The 20,441-nt window shown below is 38.7% G+C and overlaps 1 protein-coding gene across 8 annotated transcripts in view; it reads right to left on the bottom strand.

Annotated features, from left to right (window-relative positions):
* Nucleotides 1-20,441, bottom strand: part of KCNH1 (potassium voltage-gated channel subfamily H member 1) — a 176,311-nt gene that overhangs the window by 122,047 nt on the left and 33,823 nt on the right. For all 8 annotated transcript variants that reach the window (XR_010997607.1, XR_010997606.1, XR_010997605.1 and 5 more), the window contains 2 exons: nucleotides 16,722-17,114; nucleotides 3,750-4,179 (listed from right to left, as the gene is read on the bottom strand). Coding sequence is in view for 5 of the 8 variants with exons in the window: in XM_068185782.1 (XP_068041883.1) it covers nucleotides 3,750-4,179; nucleotides 16,722-17,114 (823 nt within the window). In the remaining 3 variants the exon portion in view is untranslated. The remainder of the gene's footprint in view (nucleotides 1-3,749; nucleotides 4,180-16,721; nucleotides 17,115-20,441) is intronic.

The following is a 20,441-nucleotide window of genomic DNA, read 5'->3' as shown; positions in this document are numbered from 1 at the left end:
CAGACAGTGGTTTTAAGCCTGGTTTTATGCAATGTCAGCCTCACTGAAAGATCTGTCTGTAGACATCTTCCCTATTAATTAGCAATTTAGTGGCCATCTGTGGAAAGGGATAAGCAAATATGTTTTTCATTTAAAATGAAGCTGACGAATTAATTGATTTTACTTCCCCTAGTAACTCATCCTTCTCTCTATGTATACACACACATACACTCAATAAATAAAGTGAGGCAAAACCATGCAGGTCAGTTCACAGATGTGAAGATATTTTGCTTTGCAAAACTACAATTCACCCTATATTCAGGAAAAGCAGCTACACAGTAATAAGAAACACAAGCTTCCACAGTACAGAAATTGTTAAAAGCAGCCACTGGGTACTTCATCTCTATTTTAAAATAACTTGATCTTCCCAAACAGATGTGCACTATTTGAGGTCAAGAATCAAAAGCAATTTTCACCTACCCCCGTCCAGTGGAGGTGACGAAGTGACAAAACATCCCTGGGGTTATGAGTATGCCACAGCCCCCCACAAATCTAATTAGGGGCTTCACCTTCCCATATCAAAATAACCAACAGCAAAACACTTTCTCTCTGAAAACTGCAGCCACAATGAGGTCAGCAGGACAGCATGTGCATCATTGCATTTGAGAGCACAAGAACACCTCCCTGCAGAAGGAGGCCCTGAAGCAGAGACCAGGGCTGCTGAGACAAAGCAACGCTTTCTTAAACTTTGTCCCAAGTGTAAACACAGCCAACAAAGTCAGCCCCACTGGCTCAATACCCACACACAACTTATTCACCTCAACCATGCCTTCCCAGTGTCTGTGCACAGTTAATATGATGTACCCACTCCCCCTACAAGCAACATACATTACATTTTTTACTGGGTCAACATTTGCACTCAACTCAGCCAAAACTCCCACTGGTCCAGAACAGCTTCACTAAAGTATTTCTAAATTTTTAATTAAAACTTACATTTAATATGGATTTATTATTTACCATAATGAAAGCTTGAATAAAAGAGAAAATGGAAGTGGTCTTACCTACTTTTTTAAACAGCTATCTGATATCACAGTAAAGTACTATTACTAGTGGACAGTGTGTCCACAGAGTTAATGCAACACAAATGAAATTCTGCCACAGGATCAGCTTTACAGAGGGAGTAAGCAGTGAGCAGAAGGGGACATATCCTGCTGCCCTGAAGGAGGGCAAACCACATTTTGCCTTATGAAAGGTGGAATTACAGCGTTAACTCCATCTCTCCGGGCATAAGCATACTTAAGACACATGGAAGGACACTAGTTATGAACTGCTCATGCTTTCAAATCCCTCTAATATTCTGAGCCTTTCTGGCACAAACACTCCTTTTGGATGTCACCACAGGCCTGTGCTGACCGTAGCACAAACCTTTCAGTCAATTTGCCAGTGGAAAAGACAGCAATGCATGTCTTAAAAACACTTGTTTACACAGTAAGTCCTCTTCAGAAACAGAGGCTCAACAGACAACAATCCAAGATCAAAGAAAAAAGTATCACTGCTATTCACACCTTTCTTCTTCAGAAACTATTCAAGATACAGATCCACTAAACCAAAACAAAACTAGAAACCAAGTTGCTAGAAACAAGGACTTGAAAGCCTTGCAAAGCCACCACACCACCTGGCAATGTACACACCATGACCAGTCTTTCCCAGAGGTACAAGAACTTTGCACAGTCAAATGCAACGGATTAAAAATAATTCTGAGCAGGAAGAACTCACCGTTCTAAAAGTAAAGTCTTCCTTTTCCTCTACTTGATGCCAACATCTGCACTCCAGGGAAGCAGCTCTTGAGTAACCCTACCAAACCATGGAGGCACAGCTCATGGAGGAAACTGAAGCCAAGATCATCGATACCAATAATCATAGGGAGGGTGCAAAGGCAGTGTTGTGACTCTGAATGGATTCTGGATCCACAGAGCTGTAGCTTCTTTGACACCCTTCAGTGGAAGGTCAAGTCCCTGCCATGCACTGCACCCTGACTTTCTGCAGGGCAGCCTCACATCCAGCCCATGCAAAAAAAGTGGGGCTTGAAGGCATTTTCACACATGTTCATCTTTTCCATCACCATTTCCAGAAAAGTCAGTTTCTTTGAGAAATAAAAATAAGGTAAAAATTTTAAAGGTGATTTTACTAATGAAATCATGACTGTAAGCTTATCTGGCCACAGTATTGTTTAAGACACTAGTCCTCTGATACTGCACTTATTGCTATTCAAATGAGCAGAGGATAAAACACACAAAAAGAAAGGTCATCATTTCCTTTCTGCTCATCTAAATCAACATTATTTATGCATAAATTCAGTTTCTTTCTGCCACATTGTCATATGAAGAGCTTGGAACATGTACAAGTCCAAAAGAACCCCAGGTATATTAATGACTTTTTGAAGGCTATGCTTAATCATTATTCATAGCACTAAATAATAACACTGATTAATACTAGCTGTTCTTGTTCTAGCTAGTATCGTGGTCATAACAATAAGCCAAAGATCGGGATATTTCCTATCAAACTGGCACCTTCCAAATATGTTTGGAAGCCTGTGTTGTGCTATACCACCACATTGTCTAATGTACCTTATGAGAAAACTGCAAAATTTTATCCATGTTTTACAAAATTTGCCTTCTCCTACAGGGTGTTTTATTAGGATGATGGGACTCTTGGCAGAGGAAAAAGCTAGAAAAACAAAATTAACAATTTTTATAGCTAAAATATCCCAATCCCTGTGTGATCAACAATGCTTGTCTTGGTAGTTTTTTTCACTAACTTTTGTCAGACTTAACACTGCACACGTACAGTGTGTGACTTCAGTGTTGCTGTAAAAGGACACATCAGAATCAAAGGTTCACATTTCTACAACAGGCACTGTGCTGCTAATTGAGTTTCATTATGTATTTGGTTTTCATTTTCTGCTTAGCAAGGATTGACTTTCTCCTGCTCTGGATGCAATGCTACCATACAGAAGCTTCCATCTTTCTCCATACAATGACAAGTTTTCCCATGGATAAAGTAGATTTTTTTTTCCTTATTTTGGCTCAAACTCCACCCTTATCTAGAAAACCATTTTAACAGTGACCACCATATGGTTCTCAATTCCAAGTAGCTCTCAAGGCACTTTGAATGCAGATCCTGCATTGAAATGACAACATGGCCAAAAGCTGGACAGCTTGGCAACATGTAACCATTCTAACAAGGATGTCTGAGCCAAAGGTGCCCAAGCACAGCCTCACCCCCCTTGCTTCAGGATGTGTCTGTGTGCTCAGCCTATGGCAGAGTTTGTGGTTCCTAAAGAGTCCCAGTTCTCCATCCCTTGGAAGGTGATGCTCCCAGACCTCCTCCCACACTCTGACCCACTTATCAAATGTGTACAACTCTCAGACATGAAAAGAGTTTGCCACATACTAAAATGGAGGCAAAAAGGTGCATTAATTCTTAACAGTTCAGGCTTTGAGCGTTTTATGGTTTACTTACAACAGCATATTGAGAGGATATGGACAGAATATTTTTTCCAAAACAACTGAAGTTTTGCTTGTCACACCAATACTCCTATTTGTGATTTAAACCTAACCAGTAAGGAATTGTGTAATTAATACTGCCACCAAAAATATTTTTAGCTGCATCACATTTACCAGGATTCCAGATGTTCTTATGAAATCAGCATTCATGACATGCAGCTATTTGGTGTTGTGTACGAGAAAGACAGAATCTCCAATACTTACAGCCAATCATCATCATAGCCACAGCGAAGATCTTCTCGCCATCTGTCGTGGGAGCGATGTTCCCAAATCCCACACTGGTGAGGCTGGTCATTGTAAAATACAGCGAGGAGATGTAGACGGAATCTTTGCTCGGCCCGCCTTCCCACTTCCCGAAGCCGGAGGTGTTGAAGCGGTAGGGAGTCCCTATGGACTCTCCCAGCTGGTAGAGCCAGCTCTCCGTGCGGATGGTGTTGGTGTCCTCGTCGATGACCTCGTAGTCGCCGATGCTGTACCAGATGCAGGCCAGCCAGTGCGCCGCCAGGCCGAACACGCACACCAGCAGCACCAGCACGGCCGCCCCGTACTCGATGTAGTGGTCCAGCTTCCGAGCCACGCGACCCAGCCGGAGCAGCCTGACCACTTTGAGGGAACTGAAGAGGCTACTGATGCCCTGGAAGGACAAAGAGCAATGGCCATTAGGATTTCATGTGAAAGCAACAATATTTATAGCTTCCAAAGAAACAAGGTGATCCATAAAAAACAGATAGTCACCAGATAACAGAAAAACTGTGACACATGAAAAGCTTAGTGACCCTTTCCAGAGATGAATATATGCGCTCCTGCTTTCATCCACTACCATTTTGTGGGTTGCTCTCTGAACTCCCTTTTCAGATTATTTGAATAGGTTTACAAATACCTTTGTAAAAACTTCAAACGACAGGCTGTCTGTTGCACATCCAGTTGTGAATTCTTATGCAACATGTCAGATGTAATGTCAGAAAGATAAAAAAGGCCAAAAGATACTGGCAGTACCTGGCAATTTGTAGTTTTTCTAATTCCGACAACACATTTCCTATTACTTCACTTTCCTATACAAATTCATGCACTGATAACCAGTCCTCTGACGTTTCTCATATGAACAACACAAAGCTTAAATATTTCAAATATCTCACTAAATCCCAAATTATATCCTTTTTATGACAGCTTTGATATCAGTGCAGTATTTCTGTGCTGAAAATAATATGGCTCCCATGAAACAGAATTAAGCCAGCATGCAGGACTTTGTATTGTTAACTTTTATACAGATTTGCACAAGAAGACAAATAAAAGAATTCAGACTCATTTGGAGCATGAGAAGATCTGAATAGCCTATCATAAAAATCCTTCCTTTTTTTTTTTTCTACTTCCTCTTACCAAGACTGTTTCATACATAGAAGTCTGATTAAAATTTAAGCAGACTGGTTTAATGAGTATTTCTGGAAATGCATAATTGCATACTTCTGGTCACCAGCTTTTACTGGAAGTTTGTTTATTCCTGCATAAATACAACTGCCTCAGTATCTTAGGCTGCTTCAATGCACTAGAAAAGATGTTTTATTAAATAATTACATAAAGTATATTGACTCATGTTCCCCAAGACTGCAGCAATATATTTTCCCTTTATTTCATGAATTTGTCATGATTACATTGACTCATTTTCAGAGACAGATGTAATTTGTTACCTGGGAACACACTAGAAATTTCTATTAAGTATCTGGACAAGATCTAATGAAACCAGGGGGCGGGGAGTAAAAAGAGAGAGAAAAAAAAAAAGAATATAAAAAGCAGCCTTCCTTTAAATCAGAGATAATTCCAGAAATCTAGAAGAGAGAGAGAGTAAACTATTATTTTCATTAATATCTATGCCAAAATTTTCAAGTCACTGATACAAAAATCGCCACACAAAATAAGTTAATTTCCGTTTCCCATTCACTCCATACCCAGCTTTGTTTAGTAAACACTGAAGCAAAGCCTCAGTGCCAATTCTGAGAATATGGCACAAAAGGCCTTAATTTCCAGGAGAGGGAAAGCAGGTATTTCTGAACATTCAGTATGGAGAGGAAAAGCAAAGTGAAAAAGGCAAAAAATTATAACCACATTTTAGAATTGGACATGCAAGTGCTGGACTGACAAGCTCATTTAGTCTCTGCATTTTAAATATTCTGACATTATAATGCAGCCTTCTGGCCTTTTCCCTCTGGGCTTATGCCCATTTCTCCTTTTTCTCTTTACAAACCTTAGCAGTGAAACACTAATTTTTTACATTTTGAGAAGTCTCCAGAAATGGTGCTCTTTTAGCTTCAGTCTCAAAACTAAGCCTTTTAATCATACACTGCTTCAAAATCTCCACCCCAATATCCAAGAAAACAGTTTTGCTTTTGTGCAAAACCTTTTTTTCAAATTAAACATATCCCTGCGATTAAAAAAAAAAAAAAAAGCTATTTGTCAGCAAGAGTCCTACCAAAGCCAAAAAATAATAAAGGTTTAAGAAGGACTTAATAACTTAGAATTCGGTTAATTCTTAATTAAAATTAAAATGAGTCAAGGATTAGAAATACTTGGGGAAAGGAAGGAATCACAGAAGAGGAGCTCAAGAAATTGGATATGAAAAATGGGAATGCTAATTAAAATACGTGAAATCAGATTTTAAAAGTCTAAGGGAAAATATTTTTTCAAGCATTCTCTTATCCTAATTTCCCTTGTGGAATTCACTAAAAGAAATTTTATTTTAAAAATTTAAATGGGATTAAACTGCATCATTTGGGAGAAACTGATTCTGCCAAATTCTGACCAGAGATAGAGAGAATTAGGCTTTTTGTACAAGAAGAACTTGAATATTTACAGAAAATGTATACTTGATTTGGTTGCACTGGACAGATACATTTAATATTCAAATTACTCTTAATACTCACCTGACTGCATTGACAATGAGATTTTAAAAGTTCAGAAAAAGCTCAATTAAAAAAAAAAAACAATTTATTTTTATTTTAGCATTAACAGTGTTCTCTCTTTGATTTCCTCAAAGGAAAGGATTTGTCTATCATAAATGGATCAATATGAAGAGCAAGAACTGCACAGGGAAATGGTTATGCATATAACTCTTAAAAATTTCTAAGTGAAAGAATTTCAAATGGTTACAAACAACAGAAACTTAATAGACTGTTTCACAGATGATAAAGTAGGGAAAAAATCAGATAGTCCTGCAATACTTTAAATCAGTACTTTTTGGCACTAGATTTAGCAAGTAATATTTTAATACTCACTGGAATAGATCTGCTGGGTTGAAAAATTGACAATTTTAGATTACTACTTTCTGAAATAGAACTGTACTTTTAGATTATTGCCCATTTTAATGCTCTTATCAGTGCAGATTATTTTTACGCTTTTATCGTACAGATAGCTCCACGGTGTCACGCAAAGGAGCCTGAACTCAATTTACTTCTCTTGATGTGTGTCCCACCCTCTTGGTCTGCTGCCCCCACCAGTTTTGAGAGCAGATTAAGAGACACCCAGAGATCCTTGTGCCCAAAGGAAATAGAAAAACCTCCGTTCATGAAGAGCTAGAAATGGCACTGTGTGTCCCAAGCAGGCATCCCCAGGTACTCTGCTCTAAAGGGTCACCATATGAAATGTCTATGTGGCAGCCAGGGAAAGGACAAGGCTAAGTAATATTCCATGGGGTTCTACTGGGTCTGATTCACCCCAACACAGCTGCAACTACTGGTACTCTATCCAACAGAAAACATCCCTTGAGGCTATGCAAAAATAAATTTTAAAAAATCTGTTATATGGCCAGAATAGACACATAGTACATTTTTACTATATTTTTTTACAGAGAGAACTTGGGTGCAGTGCTTACTTCAATATGCAGCACTTGGTCAGGTATGTCGGAAAATACTGAATTTCACACACTCTTATATTTCAAATGTTTTGAAGTGACTGAATGAGACTGAAAAAATTCTACTGCTGATACCTGTGTATTGACGTTGATAAATATTTCATAGCTTGGCAGGTTTACTTTCATTGCCAGTGATGGCTGCTGCACAAAAAAGGAAGAAAGTGTAGCCAGTCCTCTCCAAACCAAAGGGCAAGCTCAAGGCACTGAGACACTGAAGAAACAATTCCATAGCCACTGACTGAGCAGACTTCAACGTCAAAAGCTCTTAAAATAATAAACACAACCACTTCCTCTCCCTCTCCTTCTACACGTTCTTTGCAGAGTAGAACTGTACCCCCAAAAACAGAAAAACAGACCAGCCTCAGTCCCAGGGGAAAGCAGTGCCCATATTTTATATTCAAGGAAAGTGCTTCATAAGTTTGTCCACGAAATACTACCAAAAGTAAATTTCCATGTATAATTTGTCATTAATTAGACTTCCTCACTATATACTGTGCACATTTACACAGGTTTTCTTCTGCATATCCTTGCTTTCTGCAAGATCTAATCTACTGTGAGTGCACCCCTTGTCTCACACTGATACCTCAGCCATGTAAGTAGCATTCTTTCCAAATACAGGATCCAAGATATCCATGTTTTGGCTTTACCTCTCAATCAGGCAACATAAAATTTGTGCTATTACTTCTACACCCAGATAAAGAGACAGAGACACTGTGAAAACACAAGGGCTGTAAGCCGAGCAATTATCATTACTTGTGTCTCTGTGGTCCAAGAACAATAACAGTGGACACGCTGTGATAGATGCTGTACAGATAAAAGCAGTTGCTTCTGTTCATTTGACATACAAAATTAAATTCAGCTCAATTAATTGACTAATAAAAGTCCACCTAGAAAAAAATTAAAATACAAATTGTTTAAAGAACAGCCATAAAAAGTAACTGAGGCCACCCCACCTGAGCCCCCAAAAACCTGAGAAATACTTCATTTTCCATTCCAAACAAGGAGCAGCATGAACAACTGCAGAAAATAACTAAAATGCTGCATTCACCCCACCTCCTACAGCTGCAGTAGCACAAGTACTTTAGTAATAGATTCAATCTACATGACAGTATTCACTTTTTAGGCCATTATTCACTTTCTACATGTACAGAAAGAAAATGCACTTAACCCAGGCATTAAGATTTTTTTTCTAGGCTCAAAGGCAGGATAATTTACTTCCTACTTATTACCTATTTTTAAAAAGAGAAATATTCAGTATTAGCACAAATCTTTCCTAAGTTCTCCAGCACTTTCTCTCATATGGAACTGCTAAAGTTTAGGCTTCATATCAATTAATGGGAGATGCAGGAGACTAAAAGCTAACCATTAAAAGAAAGAGAATGAAACAGACAAAAAAAATATTTATTTCAAAAGGGGAGGCAATGAACCAAATTTATCTACTGTGAGGCAAGAGCTGCAGAAAGCACTGCCTTCTTTCTTGACACTTTATTTGAAGTCAGACATGCCACAACCTGGCTCTGCCTATCTGCAGTAACCTGGCAGCCCTGGCAAGTCATCATTAGGAGTACACGTTTCCATCATTTGTCTCCTCTGATTTTCTTAATTAGGTCTGAGAACATGACCTTTCCTACAGATGGCCATATTTAGCAACTAAGAGATGAGATAGCGTTATGTGCACAGGTCAAAATCAATATCTAAGCCCTCTGGATACTGCTGTGGTTTGCAGCACTGAAGAAAACAGATCTCTAGACCCCTGAAGCCTATTTTAGTCAGACATCTGTGAGCTTGGTTAGAACTGGGGTAGAAACAGTAATAATTCATGTATTAGAGCACAGGGTGTGGGAAGAGATGGGAGGGCTGATTTTTCATTTGTAAAACTATGTCCACACTTGCCTTACATGCATACGTGCACACTCAGAAAAAAAACAAAACCAGGAAACAAACTCTATTTTCCTTTTACTTTGAGAGGAAGAACAAGAATAAAGATAACACATAAGTAACCTAAAGAAATCCCACTTTCTGTGGTAGCAAATAAAAAATTAACCCCCAATAGACAACAATCTGCTTCCCTGTGCTTCTGATTCGAAGCAACAGCCAGTTCCAGAAGCTGTTTACTTATCTCAAAGAAGTAAAACAACCCAAATAATATTTAGTGTTACTGGCATCTAATACGAAGCTGTTTACTTATCTCAAAGAAGTAAAACACCCAAATAATATTTAGTGTTACTGGCATCTAATACCTCTCCATCTTTCCCAATTCTAATTCCATCCCTAATATGAAATAGACTACAGAGCAATCACTTAGCTACTCAGACAAATACCTTTTGTCATCTCATCTGACTTTCTGCCTCAGATCGATACAAGTGTGCTGAATGGGAGGAGAAGAAGACAGTAACTGATCCCTGCCTCTGGAACATGCCTCCCTTTATTCACAGTGTAAGTCTCGCTCTAACAGCAGCTTTTTGAAATAATTCAGACTCTAATATATTCAATTAGCTCTCCTTCTTGGACAAAGGCTATCACCATACATTATCACTGAAAATGTAATTCAACGTTTTAATTCTTTTAGCCTGATACAGATTGAATAGCTTATGTAGACTACTATTCTCTCTTTAACAGAATGATAATTCATGTCAGGCCTTTCAAAGCTATGAAGTAGCCCTGAAATTCAGTAACACCCTTACTTATCTGTGACTTAGCAGAAAGACTAATCTGAACATTTGGAGTGCAGAAGAAGAGTCAACCAGACTCTTAACAGCCTCAAGTAGAACCTACAGAGAAGGTCAACACCAGGCAGGGACACAGCAACACATCCTGCTCTGGAATTCTCTTTTGGTAGCGGCTATCCATCAGCAGACAGAGCAGATGTCTCTGAGCCACCAAGGTGTCTGAACCTGGGTAAGACATGAGAAGGTAGCAGAATTAGGCTTATAGCATAGGAGAGAATTTAACCCTGAATGTCTTCCAAGGCATAAGAGCCCTGCAGTGCCTATATACATCAACACAATTTGGAAAACTGAGGATTTTGGGGGAAAAGACAGCCTGCCTCTTCACCTGGTAGCATAAAAATGGCATGTGATGGGTAGCATGGAGGTTGGGAGGTTTTTAAGGAAGGAAGAAAGAAACATTGGAGATTTTTAAGGAAGGAAGACAGAAAAACTTGTATATGACTGGAAAAAAATGGGAGGGGGAGGAGATGAGGAGATGTGGAACAAAGCAGACAGAGAAGAGAGACACCCTCATTTGAATTCCCAAGAGTCTCTGAACAGCAAGTGCTTCTTTTGCCTGGCTGGTTTATATCCTGGCTGTGCACTTAACCCCAGGAATCTCCTTTACACCATTTGCTTTTCCCCAGAATACTCCTTCCACCTACCTGTCTGCTAAGGAGTAATTCCTGCCTGGCACAGCCCCCTGGGACAATGCTGCAGAACAGAGGCACTGACAGAAATCAGACAAGCAGCCCTCCTCCTCCACCACTGCTTTTCCTTCCCACAACACTCCCTTTTTCCACAGTTTAAGGCCGCCAAGCTCCTTCTGAAGCTCCAAATACGACCTAGGAGCCACACCAAGGACCTTCCTAGCCATGCTCCAAGGGTTTCTGGTAGGTTCCAGCCCCCAGCACACACCTCCCATGGGCTTTGTCCTGTTTCTCTGGGGCTTCTCACACAGGGACACCCATCCAAGTAGACCTCCTTCATCATCACACCTCCAACCCAAGGCCCATGTTCCAGCCCTCCCCTGCCCCACCTGGGCACAATAACCCAACTGCTCGATCCTTCCCCAGAAGCCCCAGTAGGTGTCACCCAGTCCACAGGATCTCACTTATCCCTCCTCATCTACCTTCATCTCATCCAAGAACCACAATTTGCCAACATCTCCTCTATGCCTGGATCACACTCTGTGATACACAGCTGGTGTTTTTTTTTTTTTTTTGTTAAACATTACATAAAAAGTAGGTTATGACTACTTTAAAATTTCAATTAGCCATAGAAAATTATACATTCATTGCTAGATTTAGCAATAGACTCACATGCAAAATACAGCACCGTGTCATTGGACAGATTCAAATAAGAGTGGTCAACTACTGTTTCAAACAGATTTCATAGTACTCAGATGTTTACAGTTTAAAATACTTTTAAAATTACATTTTCCAGTTTGCAAAATTCATCTAACCCAAAACCTTTCTTTATAGGTCCCAGTTTATTCCACAAAACTGTAAATATGATAATTTATTCCCTTGCCCCTTATTGAATGCAGTGGTAAAAAAAAAAAAGGGAAGTTGCATGCTTTCCAGTGTAGCTGCTTCAGTAATTCCTAAATAGCTAATTTGTATTAGCATGAGAGATTATTCCATTAACAAGGTTTAAATTAATCTATTGCAAAAGTACTGCCTCAGAGAGTTGCCAACAATTTGACCAGCAACACATTCATTTTTTCCTCTCTCAACTCTCTGTTTACTTTCCAGCTACACCACACTCACTTAGCACTAATTATCTTAATTTACTTCTATTATTCCATACTGTATTTTTTTCTGGAACTTCTTTTATCATCATTAATTTTGGCCTTTCAAAGCTGTACATCTTCTTTGCCTACATGCTGTCTTCTCTCCTATTCATTCACTTAACTGAGCACTAGATCATTTATATTGAATATATCTTTCCTAAGATCTTTTACTATGTATTTATTTTTCTTCTACCTCAACTAATAGAGTGAAACATGGCTCTCAATTTGGCATCAGCCAACAATTGATCACAGCGCTCTGCTCAAACACGTATAGCAGTTACTACTACAAACTCCCTATTTCAGAGATTTATATGGTGGTGACATGACTGGATTCCACTCCTACCATGAGATTTCACAACAGCATCACATGTAATAAGTCAAATTTTTTCCAATATAAATTAAATCTTATGGCATTATGGATGAAAACCACAGTATAAAATTGCTCAAGCTGACACTGCAAAAATATGCTTTGGAATTCAAAGTCTTAAATTGCACTGTTCTTGGCAAAAATTGTGGAATTTTCTTTAAGCTTGATTTCTGTTAAATTTACTGATTGATGTCTGAACACAAAAAGATAACATTATGCCCCAAAGTAGGTGGTATTTCCTTAAGTGAGGAATAATACTAATTACTGTAAAGAATTAATGACAAATGCTATTTTGATCATTCGAATTTGAAAGAGACTAACACCACATGTTTCAAGGGCTGTTTAAATTTTTGACCAATATTTTCTTTTCTTACTCAGACTAAATTACAGCATGATGTATTCTCTTTACAACAGAAAGTTCAAGCTAGCATTAAGTTGATTCATCAATCAGTATGAATATGGTATATTTTCTTCTGTTGAAATTCTGTCAGGTCAAGAAAATAATTCATATTGAACTGTATAATTTGCTTCCCATATATAAAAGCCAGGAGAAACATCCATAACTTTACTTTCATTTGGTCAACAACAGAAAATTCTCTACAGCTATTCATTTCTTCATTTGTTGAATTCTGCTCATGTCTGAATATGAAATGCTGTACTGTCTCTTTGAGCATAGCACTTGAGATCAGTCTCTTATATAATTATATGGCCTTGACAAAGACATTAATGTTTTTTCTTTCCTCTTCTATCTGTAGAATGTGGCTATTCATACTTAAGTGCCTCTTGAATTAATTGTAGTTAATAATAGTTGTATTGATTAATAGTTAATTAATTCAAATTATTTTTATGGACAAAAATATTCTCAACCATGCAGAGAGGAAACTGGAATTTCAATTATATTGAAAAATGAGAATTGAAAATAATCTAATGTTCCAAACTGCAACAAACCCAAAGAATTTTGAAATTGTCTGAAAAAAACAGAAGTCACACTTAATTTTGTTTCAAGAAAATATTTTCTGTTATATCTTATAATTGAATAATGAAGTAAATTGCAAAACAAAAAGTTACTTCAAAATAGGAAAAAAAATCCAATACCAGGTTTTTTTCAATTGAGTATCTGCTTGCCAAAAATATTGATCAACTCTAGTTTCATCTATTACAATTAGCGGATCATTTTAGAGATGACAAAAATGGTTTCACTATTAATCTGGAGATAAGTCATGGGACAGTCCCAAAACTGCCCAGAACAAAAAAAAAAAAAAAAACCTCAATACCCTATTATACAGTTTTTTTTTACTTTTTCAGTGCTGCAGGTCCCATGTCCCTTGTAAATCAATTAGTCTCCATCACAGTAATTACAACTTTCTTAAGAATAAATTGACTTGTCAAGTTAGTTCCTCCATGACATTCTCAGAGTCTTCAGTGCCTTTTTTTTAAACAGCGAATGACAGCAGACAGCAAAATAAGCAAGCTTCCACCTGGCCCAGTCCCCCTTCATTATAAGGACTGCAACAAAGCCAGGATTCTATTTCCTCCTATCTAAAATCATGTATGGAAAATATCAGGAAAATAGCAATTCATATTCTTCATCTCATCTCATCTCTGGCCATTTTTTACAAGAATATTCTCATTAAGACTTCAGAAACAAAAACAAAAAAAAAAAGATCCTGCAGCAGCCATGGCCAGCTACTGACTCCAGTGCCATGGCTCCAAGGGAATTCCCTCTAGCAAAATTAAAGTGACCACAGATAACAGTTCAGTTTGGCTATTTGCACGTTGAGCAGGGCAGCCTTGCACCTGACTTAATCCAGCTGTGAAATTATATGGTCTATAATCCAGGGCAAGAGAGAGGTAAATTTAAACCAGTAAGAATGGAAGGGAGTTGACCCACAAGGGAATGCTCTACACAACAGAAAAAAAGATAAAAGGCAAAGATATTCTGCTTTCAAGATCCCTTGAATGTGGGTTTTATTCTTTTTCTTATTTACTCAAAGGTTATCTTTCACTCTATAGGCAGTTCTTGAAACAGTGATCACCATCTACTGTCCCAAACCCCCTCTTGATATGCACTGTGTTATTCTGCTGGCATTGCAGGCAAAACCCCTCAGGTCCCATAAACCAGCCTATGAGCCCTCAGTAGAAGCATGGCAATTTTCACCAGTGGAAACTCTGCTCTAATGATCCTACAACGATTTATAGCAGCCAAATGTCAGCAACCACTGTGGGAAATGCAGATGAACAGTCTTCAAAGGACAGCATCAAGAAAAATCTTTATTTTTTTTCCCTTGGGCACAAATAGTAGAATAACTAAAACTAACACTGTTATACTGATTAAGGAGACTGTTGAAGAGCCAGGGGAAAAATGAAGTACCAATCAGCTTCTCATTGCTACAAGGCAACACTGAGATGGAGAATCTGCAGAAATACAAACTCACACAAGAACTTCTCTGCAGAATTGCTACCATGAGTCCAAAATCATCTGTGTTCAGTTCAAGGGCTGTCACAGCCACTGGTACAGACATTTTCCTCAGGGATGTTCTGTAGGTCACATCACCAGTCTAAAGTCAAAAAGTGTTCCTTCAGCAAAATCTTCACCAGGCTGCTTCTATCTGCCGTGGGTGAGAAAAGCTTCCTTCCTGGTTTGTTGGTTTTTGTTGCATTTTTGTGGGTTTGTGGGTTTTTTTGGGGTTTTTTTGTTGTTTTTTTTTGTCTCTTGCTTAGTTTATTTTTTAATTTTATTTATTATTTTTACTCTTTCTGTCTAAATGTCAGAAACTGACATATGGCCACTCCTTCCATCACTCTATCAGTGTTACAGCAAAGCAATATGTGAAAGCCCTGCAGAATAATCTGCAGTCTGGGTCTTTCATATGACAAACAAATACTTAAGGACAGGTTTCACAAGGCTTTTTTGCTTGATCTAATTTGTGTTACTTCAGTCTGTAGCTTGATATAAAATGAAAACTTCTCTAGGGAATAAAATATCAAATAATAGTACATTTTTTCACTGCATTTAATAGCTTGCCTACCTGTCCTCAAGTCATTGAGAAAACCACTTTAAATTTTATAAAAAACAGTGTAATTTAAAAAAAGTAATGGGGTTTGGTTTTCCCTATATTTCACTTAGCATAGTTTTCTTTTGATAGCTAGGCTGTCCTTTGTAACATGGGAATATTTTAAAGGAAGTAATAAAATTTAAATTTTACAGGCTAAAATTTAAATACTAAGCCCTGATGAGGTAGGTATGTAAATCCCTCTCCTTCTCTGGACTTATTCAAACCCACCTGGATGCATTCCTATGCAAATTGCCCTGAGTGAATCTGCTTTAGCGGCTGGGTTGGACTAGATGATCTCTAGAGATCCCTTCCAAGCCCAGCCACCCTGTGATTCTGTGATTCTGCATCTTACAGCTTTAGCATGTGTCACAGATAAACTCAGAGATGTAACTAAGTTGATGATTTTATAACGTGCAACCAGAAAGCAGGTTGCTGGAATCCTCTTTAATATTTTATTAAAAATTCATTAACTCTCTGAACTATTCAGGCAGGGAACTTTAATGTATTTACCTTAGGAATATTTTCTTGGCAGACTGATCCAAAAAAACAAGCAGTCAAAAAATACTAGTTTTCTGGATTTAAGTGTCTAAATGTTAGTTCTTTTGCTGGATTGTGATCTATTCCCAGAGAAATGAAGAACTAAGAAAGAGTCTAGATTTCCAGATTTCTCCCTACCCTTTCATTTAATTACGAAATTACCAAATAAGCACCTTCAGTTGCTTCACCTGCCTCTAAAAATGCTGTTGCCAAACACCAGGTATCCACACAGTGCTTTCTGGTGCTCAAAGACGATTCAGTGAGTCACTGCCTGCCTCTTTGCCACCTGCCATAGTGTACTAGAAGCAGCTGAGAAATGTGTATTTTACTTCCCAATTGTTCCTGTGAAGAATTGACATTAGCAGAACTACCATGATCGGTCATCAGTGAAAGCAAGCACAGCCTGCCCTGACAAACTGTCTTGACACGCACCCCAAACTATTCCTGCTAAGTCAGATGGAGCAGTTTTCCTCAGTGCTGTACAAAGGTGCTGCTGTCTGCCTCCACCTGTCCTCCTGAACACTGAGGGTGCAGAAAGAAGGAAAATAACCATGGATTTCCTTCTTTTCTTCACAGAAAGAAAGAAAATAAACACAGGACTTTTAACACCAAAAACTACAGCAGAAATTAAAGAATGAGCCTTCTGGCTAGGATTCATAAGCAAACTTCTATGCATGCTGTGGGTGGCTACCAGAGACATATGTACAGTAATTCAATAAATTTAAAAACATACATTTCTCTCTTCTGTCCCACATCTCCCCCCCAACCACCAAGTAATAAGAAATGGATGGAAGTGGAAGTGGTATACTGACCTCATCAACATTCTCAAATGCATTGATGACATCATATGGCAGGCAGGAGAGCAGGTCAATCACAAACCAGGTCTTCAAGTAATTCATGCGAATCAGCTTGGGGTCAGAGATCACCTCTCCTGCCGGCCCCACAAAGGTGGTATGGAAATTAAGCACAATGTCAACCAGAAAAATGACATCTACAATGCTGTCCACTACTAGCCATGCCACGTTGTTCTGTTTGGTTTTAAAGGAGACATTGTAAGGGACCAAAATAGCAGTGTAGAAGGTTAAAATCAAGATGATCCAGTCCCAGGTAGTCTTGAATACACAATAATGCAAAATTATATGCGGTGGAGTCTTTGGTGCCTCTTGTTTGTACTGTGGGAGGATTTCAGAACCCAGCTGCAATACCTGCAGTCAAGAGAGATTTGAGAGGAAAAAGAAAACATGCTTAATTTTTTCACACTAGATTCTCAAGCTCAGTACAACAGTTCATAAAAATTCACATCAACTCCTTTTATCATCACCAAATGGTAAGCAAGCCAAGAAAAGTATTCTGTTACACAAATCAGCATCAAACTAAGAACAGTTGTTTCTTTTAATGCCATTGATTATTTTTTGACACCAAGTCTAATGTGTGGAGTGTCCAAGACAAACAGAGAAGAGAGAAGCCCTTCAGCTATCTAGACAGATGAGACAGAAAAATTATGGGCAAGAATAGGCAGGAAGGCCAGTGCGAAGAGGAATTGATGGCAAAACCAGGAACAACACACAACTCAGCTCCGATCCAGCAGCAGGACCACTGGACCACATTTTTTTTTCCACGCTGGCTATTTAACTCTTCACTACACCCTGTCTGAAATAGTCTCAAACTACAATCTATCATGAATGCACAGGCCTTTTTTCCTCTTCTCTGGACTGTGCAGGTCCAAAGAGCATGGATATCTATCATTAGCCTCAATAAACTCATTTTGGACTTCACCTTTTCTTTCAGTGTCTTAACTACCTGATCATGTAGAATCATAGAAAGAATCATTAAGGTTGGAAAAGACCCTAAGATTGTTGAGTCCAACAATTAACCCAGTACCACCATGTTCTCCAAAAAACAAGTTGGAGAACTTCTCCCAGTTGCCACATCCACACACCTTTTGAACAATTCTAGGTACAGTAATGCCACCATTCCCTGGGATATCTGTTCCAATGCTTGACAACCCTTTCAGTGAAGACATTTTTCCTAATATCTAATCTAAATCTCCCCTTGTGCAACCTGAGGCCATTTCTTCTGGCCCTGTCATTTGTCACCTGGAGGAAAAGATGGACCTCCCCCTTGGTACAACCTCCCTTCAGGCACTTGTATAGAGGGGATCGTCCCCCCGAGCCTCTTTTTCTCCTGGTTAAACAATCCCAGCTCCCCCAGCTGCTTCTCATCAAACTTGTTCTCCAAACCCTTGACTGCCTTCTTTGCCCTTCTTAGGACACACTCCAATGCCTCAATGTCCCTCTGGCTGTAGGGGCCTTCAAACTGAAGGCAGGATTTAGGGGACCTGCCGAGGCACACTGTTGAGTTACACTGCAGCCAGGTCTGAATTCAGAAAAGCACTATTGCAGAAGATGATCTACCAGCACATATTTTAAACCCTGAACCTCAAGCTGAGCACATGCTGACACTGAGCACTGTTTTGCATAACTGCAGTCTCAATCAATGCTGCCCATTTTATGTCTGGTCTCTCTCCACTTCTGCCCACTGCTGCAAAAACAGTATTATCACATATGTAATTCTTGGGAACTCAAGTTTCCTTCACATACCTATGAATAAGAATGTGTTTATATATATATATATATATATATATATATATATATATATATATATATATATATATATATATATGATATACATGAGGGTGAAATCAACATCAAGAATCTGTGTCCAAATAAAGAGAAGTTAAATTTTAAAGCAAATTTGGATGAGTTGTAAATGAAAACTGAAAGAAACTTGAAGGCTTTCTTGAATCAAATGTGTTTGGTAATGCTAAACTCACAAACTCACAGAACCTGTGAGAAGAATTTAGGAGAATGATTCCTTTTTCACATTTATTTACACATAGTTCAGAGCAACAGGAAGCAGGGAAGGAAATTAAATGGGTGTTTTCCTCTGGGAAAAGATAAGACAACACAGCTAAAATAGAAGGATGTCTTCCTTTCTTTCTCCTTATCTCAGCTTTTTTAATGTCAGTTATTTAGATGTGGATTTTATCTCCAGGCTTTTCTGAGTGGTTTTTTTTTTTTGTTTTTGTTTTTTTTGGTGAACTGGTGAGACTTTTTCCAGCAGTTTCAGCCAAAGGGGACAAAAGAAAACAATCAGCTACACAAGATCTACTTGGACAAAACAGTCTCAGATGAAATTCCCTGCTGCTTTGAACCTCACATAATCACTTACTCGTGTACACAACAGGGGTCAGACTCTGTCAGACCACAGTTCCTCACACACGTGTAAATGAGAATGGGAATTGCAAGCCTGCTGACTTTGAGCCCAATTCTCCTAAGAGAATTAACATGACCTGCTTTGACAGACCTGCATGTTACAACAGAGGCATTAAGAGTTTGAAAAAAATTCTATTTTAAAAAAATAAGAGGACTCTGTATTTTTGTTAGTGAGTGACTAGAAGGACAGCAAAGAGGAGAAAGGAACATTTCTCCTGCAGACCCAGCTAGGACTCAGATGTGTTCACTGCAATATTACATAGTCTATTGATCCTGACACTGATTCATGTAGGTTCTCCATACTACCAAAATAAAAGGGAATTAAGCTGTCCTGGGTTGAGAGGAGCTGGCCAGCCCATGCAGTCCCCAAAAGTCACTGGTGTGACTGGAAGAGGCAGAGGCTGTGTATTGAGTCCGTGTGTGTACTCAGAGCATCATTCCCTTCAAGGCTTGTTTGCAGCCCCAGTGACAGATGTTGGGATGTCTTTTCCCAACAAAAGCTCTAGCCCAAATCAATACTGCAAATACCTCCTGCCCTCCCTTTTGCACATTGCAGCTGTACCTCAATCACTTGGAAAGCATAGAGTTACTACTGGCTTTTATGAGCCTCTGCATGACCAGCAGCTCTAACATAGGATCCTAAGCCTGAAATATGCTTCACTGGGCAAGGAGAGTCCTCTGCTTTACTCACTCACTGGAATAATTGATCAGCAAAACCAAGCACCTCCATCACATAGTAACATTTTTCATTTAGCGGGACTTCAGTTCTAATGCTGAGATTTTACTGGTGTGAGGAGACAGGATCACCCTTCAAATGCAGCAGGAAAGCATAATTGCTTCTTCTGCAATCACAGGCCTATTACAGCTTTTTTTTTTTTAGACCCTGGTATTACATGAATAAGTTCAATATTTTGATAACTATTTTAATCAGCATAGGAACCTCAATCATGAAAAACTGAAAAAAAATTGTTTGCTCTTGTCAGGTGGTTCCTATCTATACATACATAAGTTATAGACTGAGAATTGCATAATGCACTCCATTCTGGTCACTGCTGCTCTCTTTGTACTCCAAGAATTTGTGGAAATTTTGCATCAACAGAACTAAATTTACTGGAAAATATACTAATGTATACCTGCACACCTAATTAGGAGAAAAGGCAAGAACAATCCCTGTTTGGCAAAAATAGTCTCCATTATTTTGCTGTAAATAGAAAAAAGAAAATTAAAATAAAGCCAGTGGAACTGCAAGGATGTAAA

Source organism: Anomalospiza imberbis, chromosome 3 (genome assembly GCF_031753505.1).
Source record: "Anomalospiza imberbis isolate Cuckoo-Finch-1a 21T00152 chromosome 3, ASM3175350v1, whole genome shotgun sequence".
In the NCBI taxonomy this organism is placed as follows: Eukaryota; Metazoa; Chordata; class Aves; order Passeriformes; family Viduidae; genus Anomalospiza; species Anomalospiza imberbis.
Note: the sequence above shows the minus strand (reverse complement) of the source record. Positions and strands in the feature narration are given on the sequence as shown.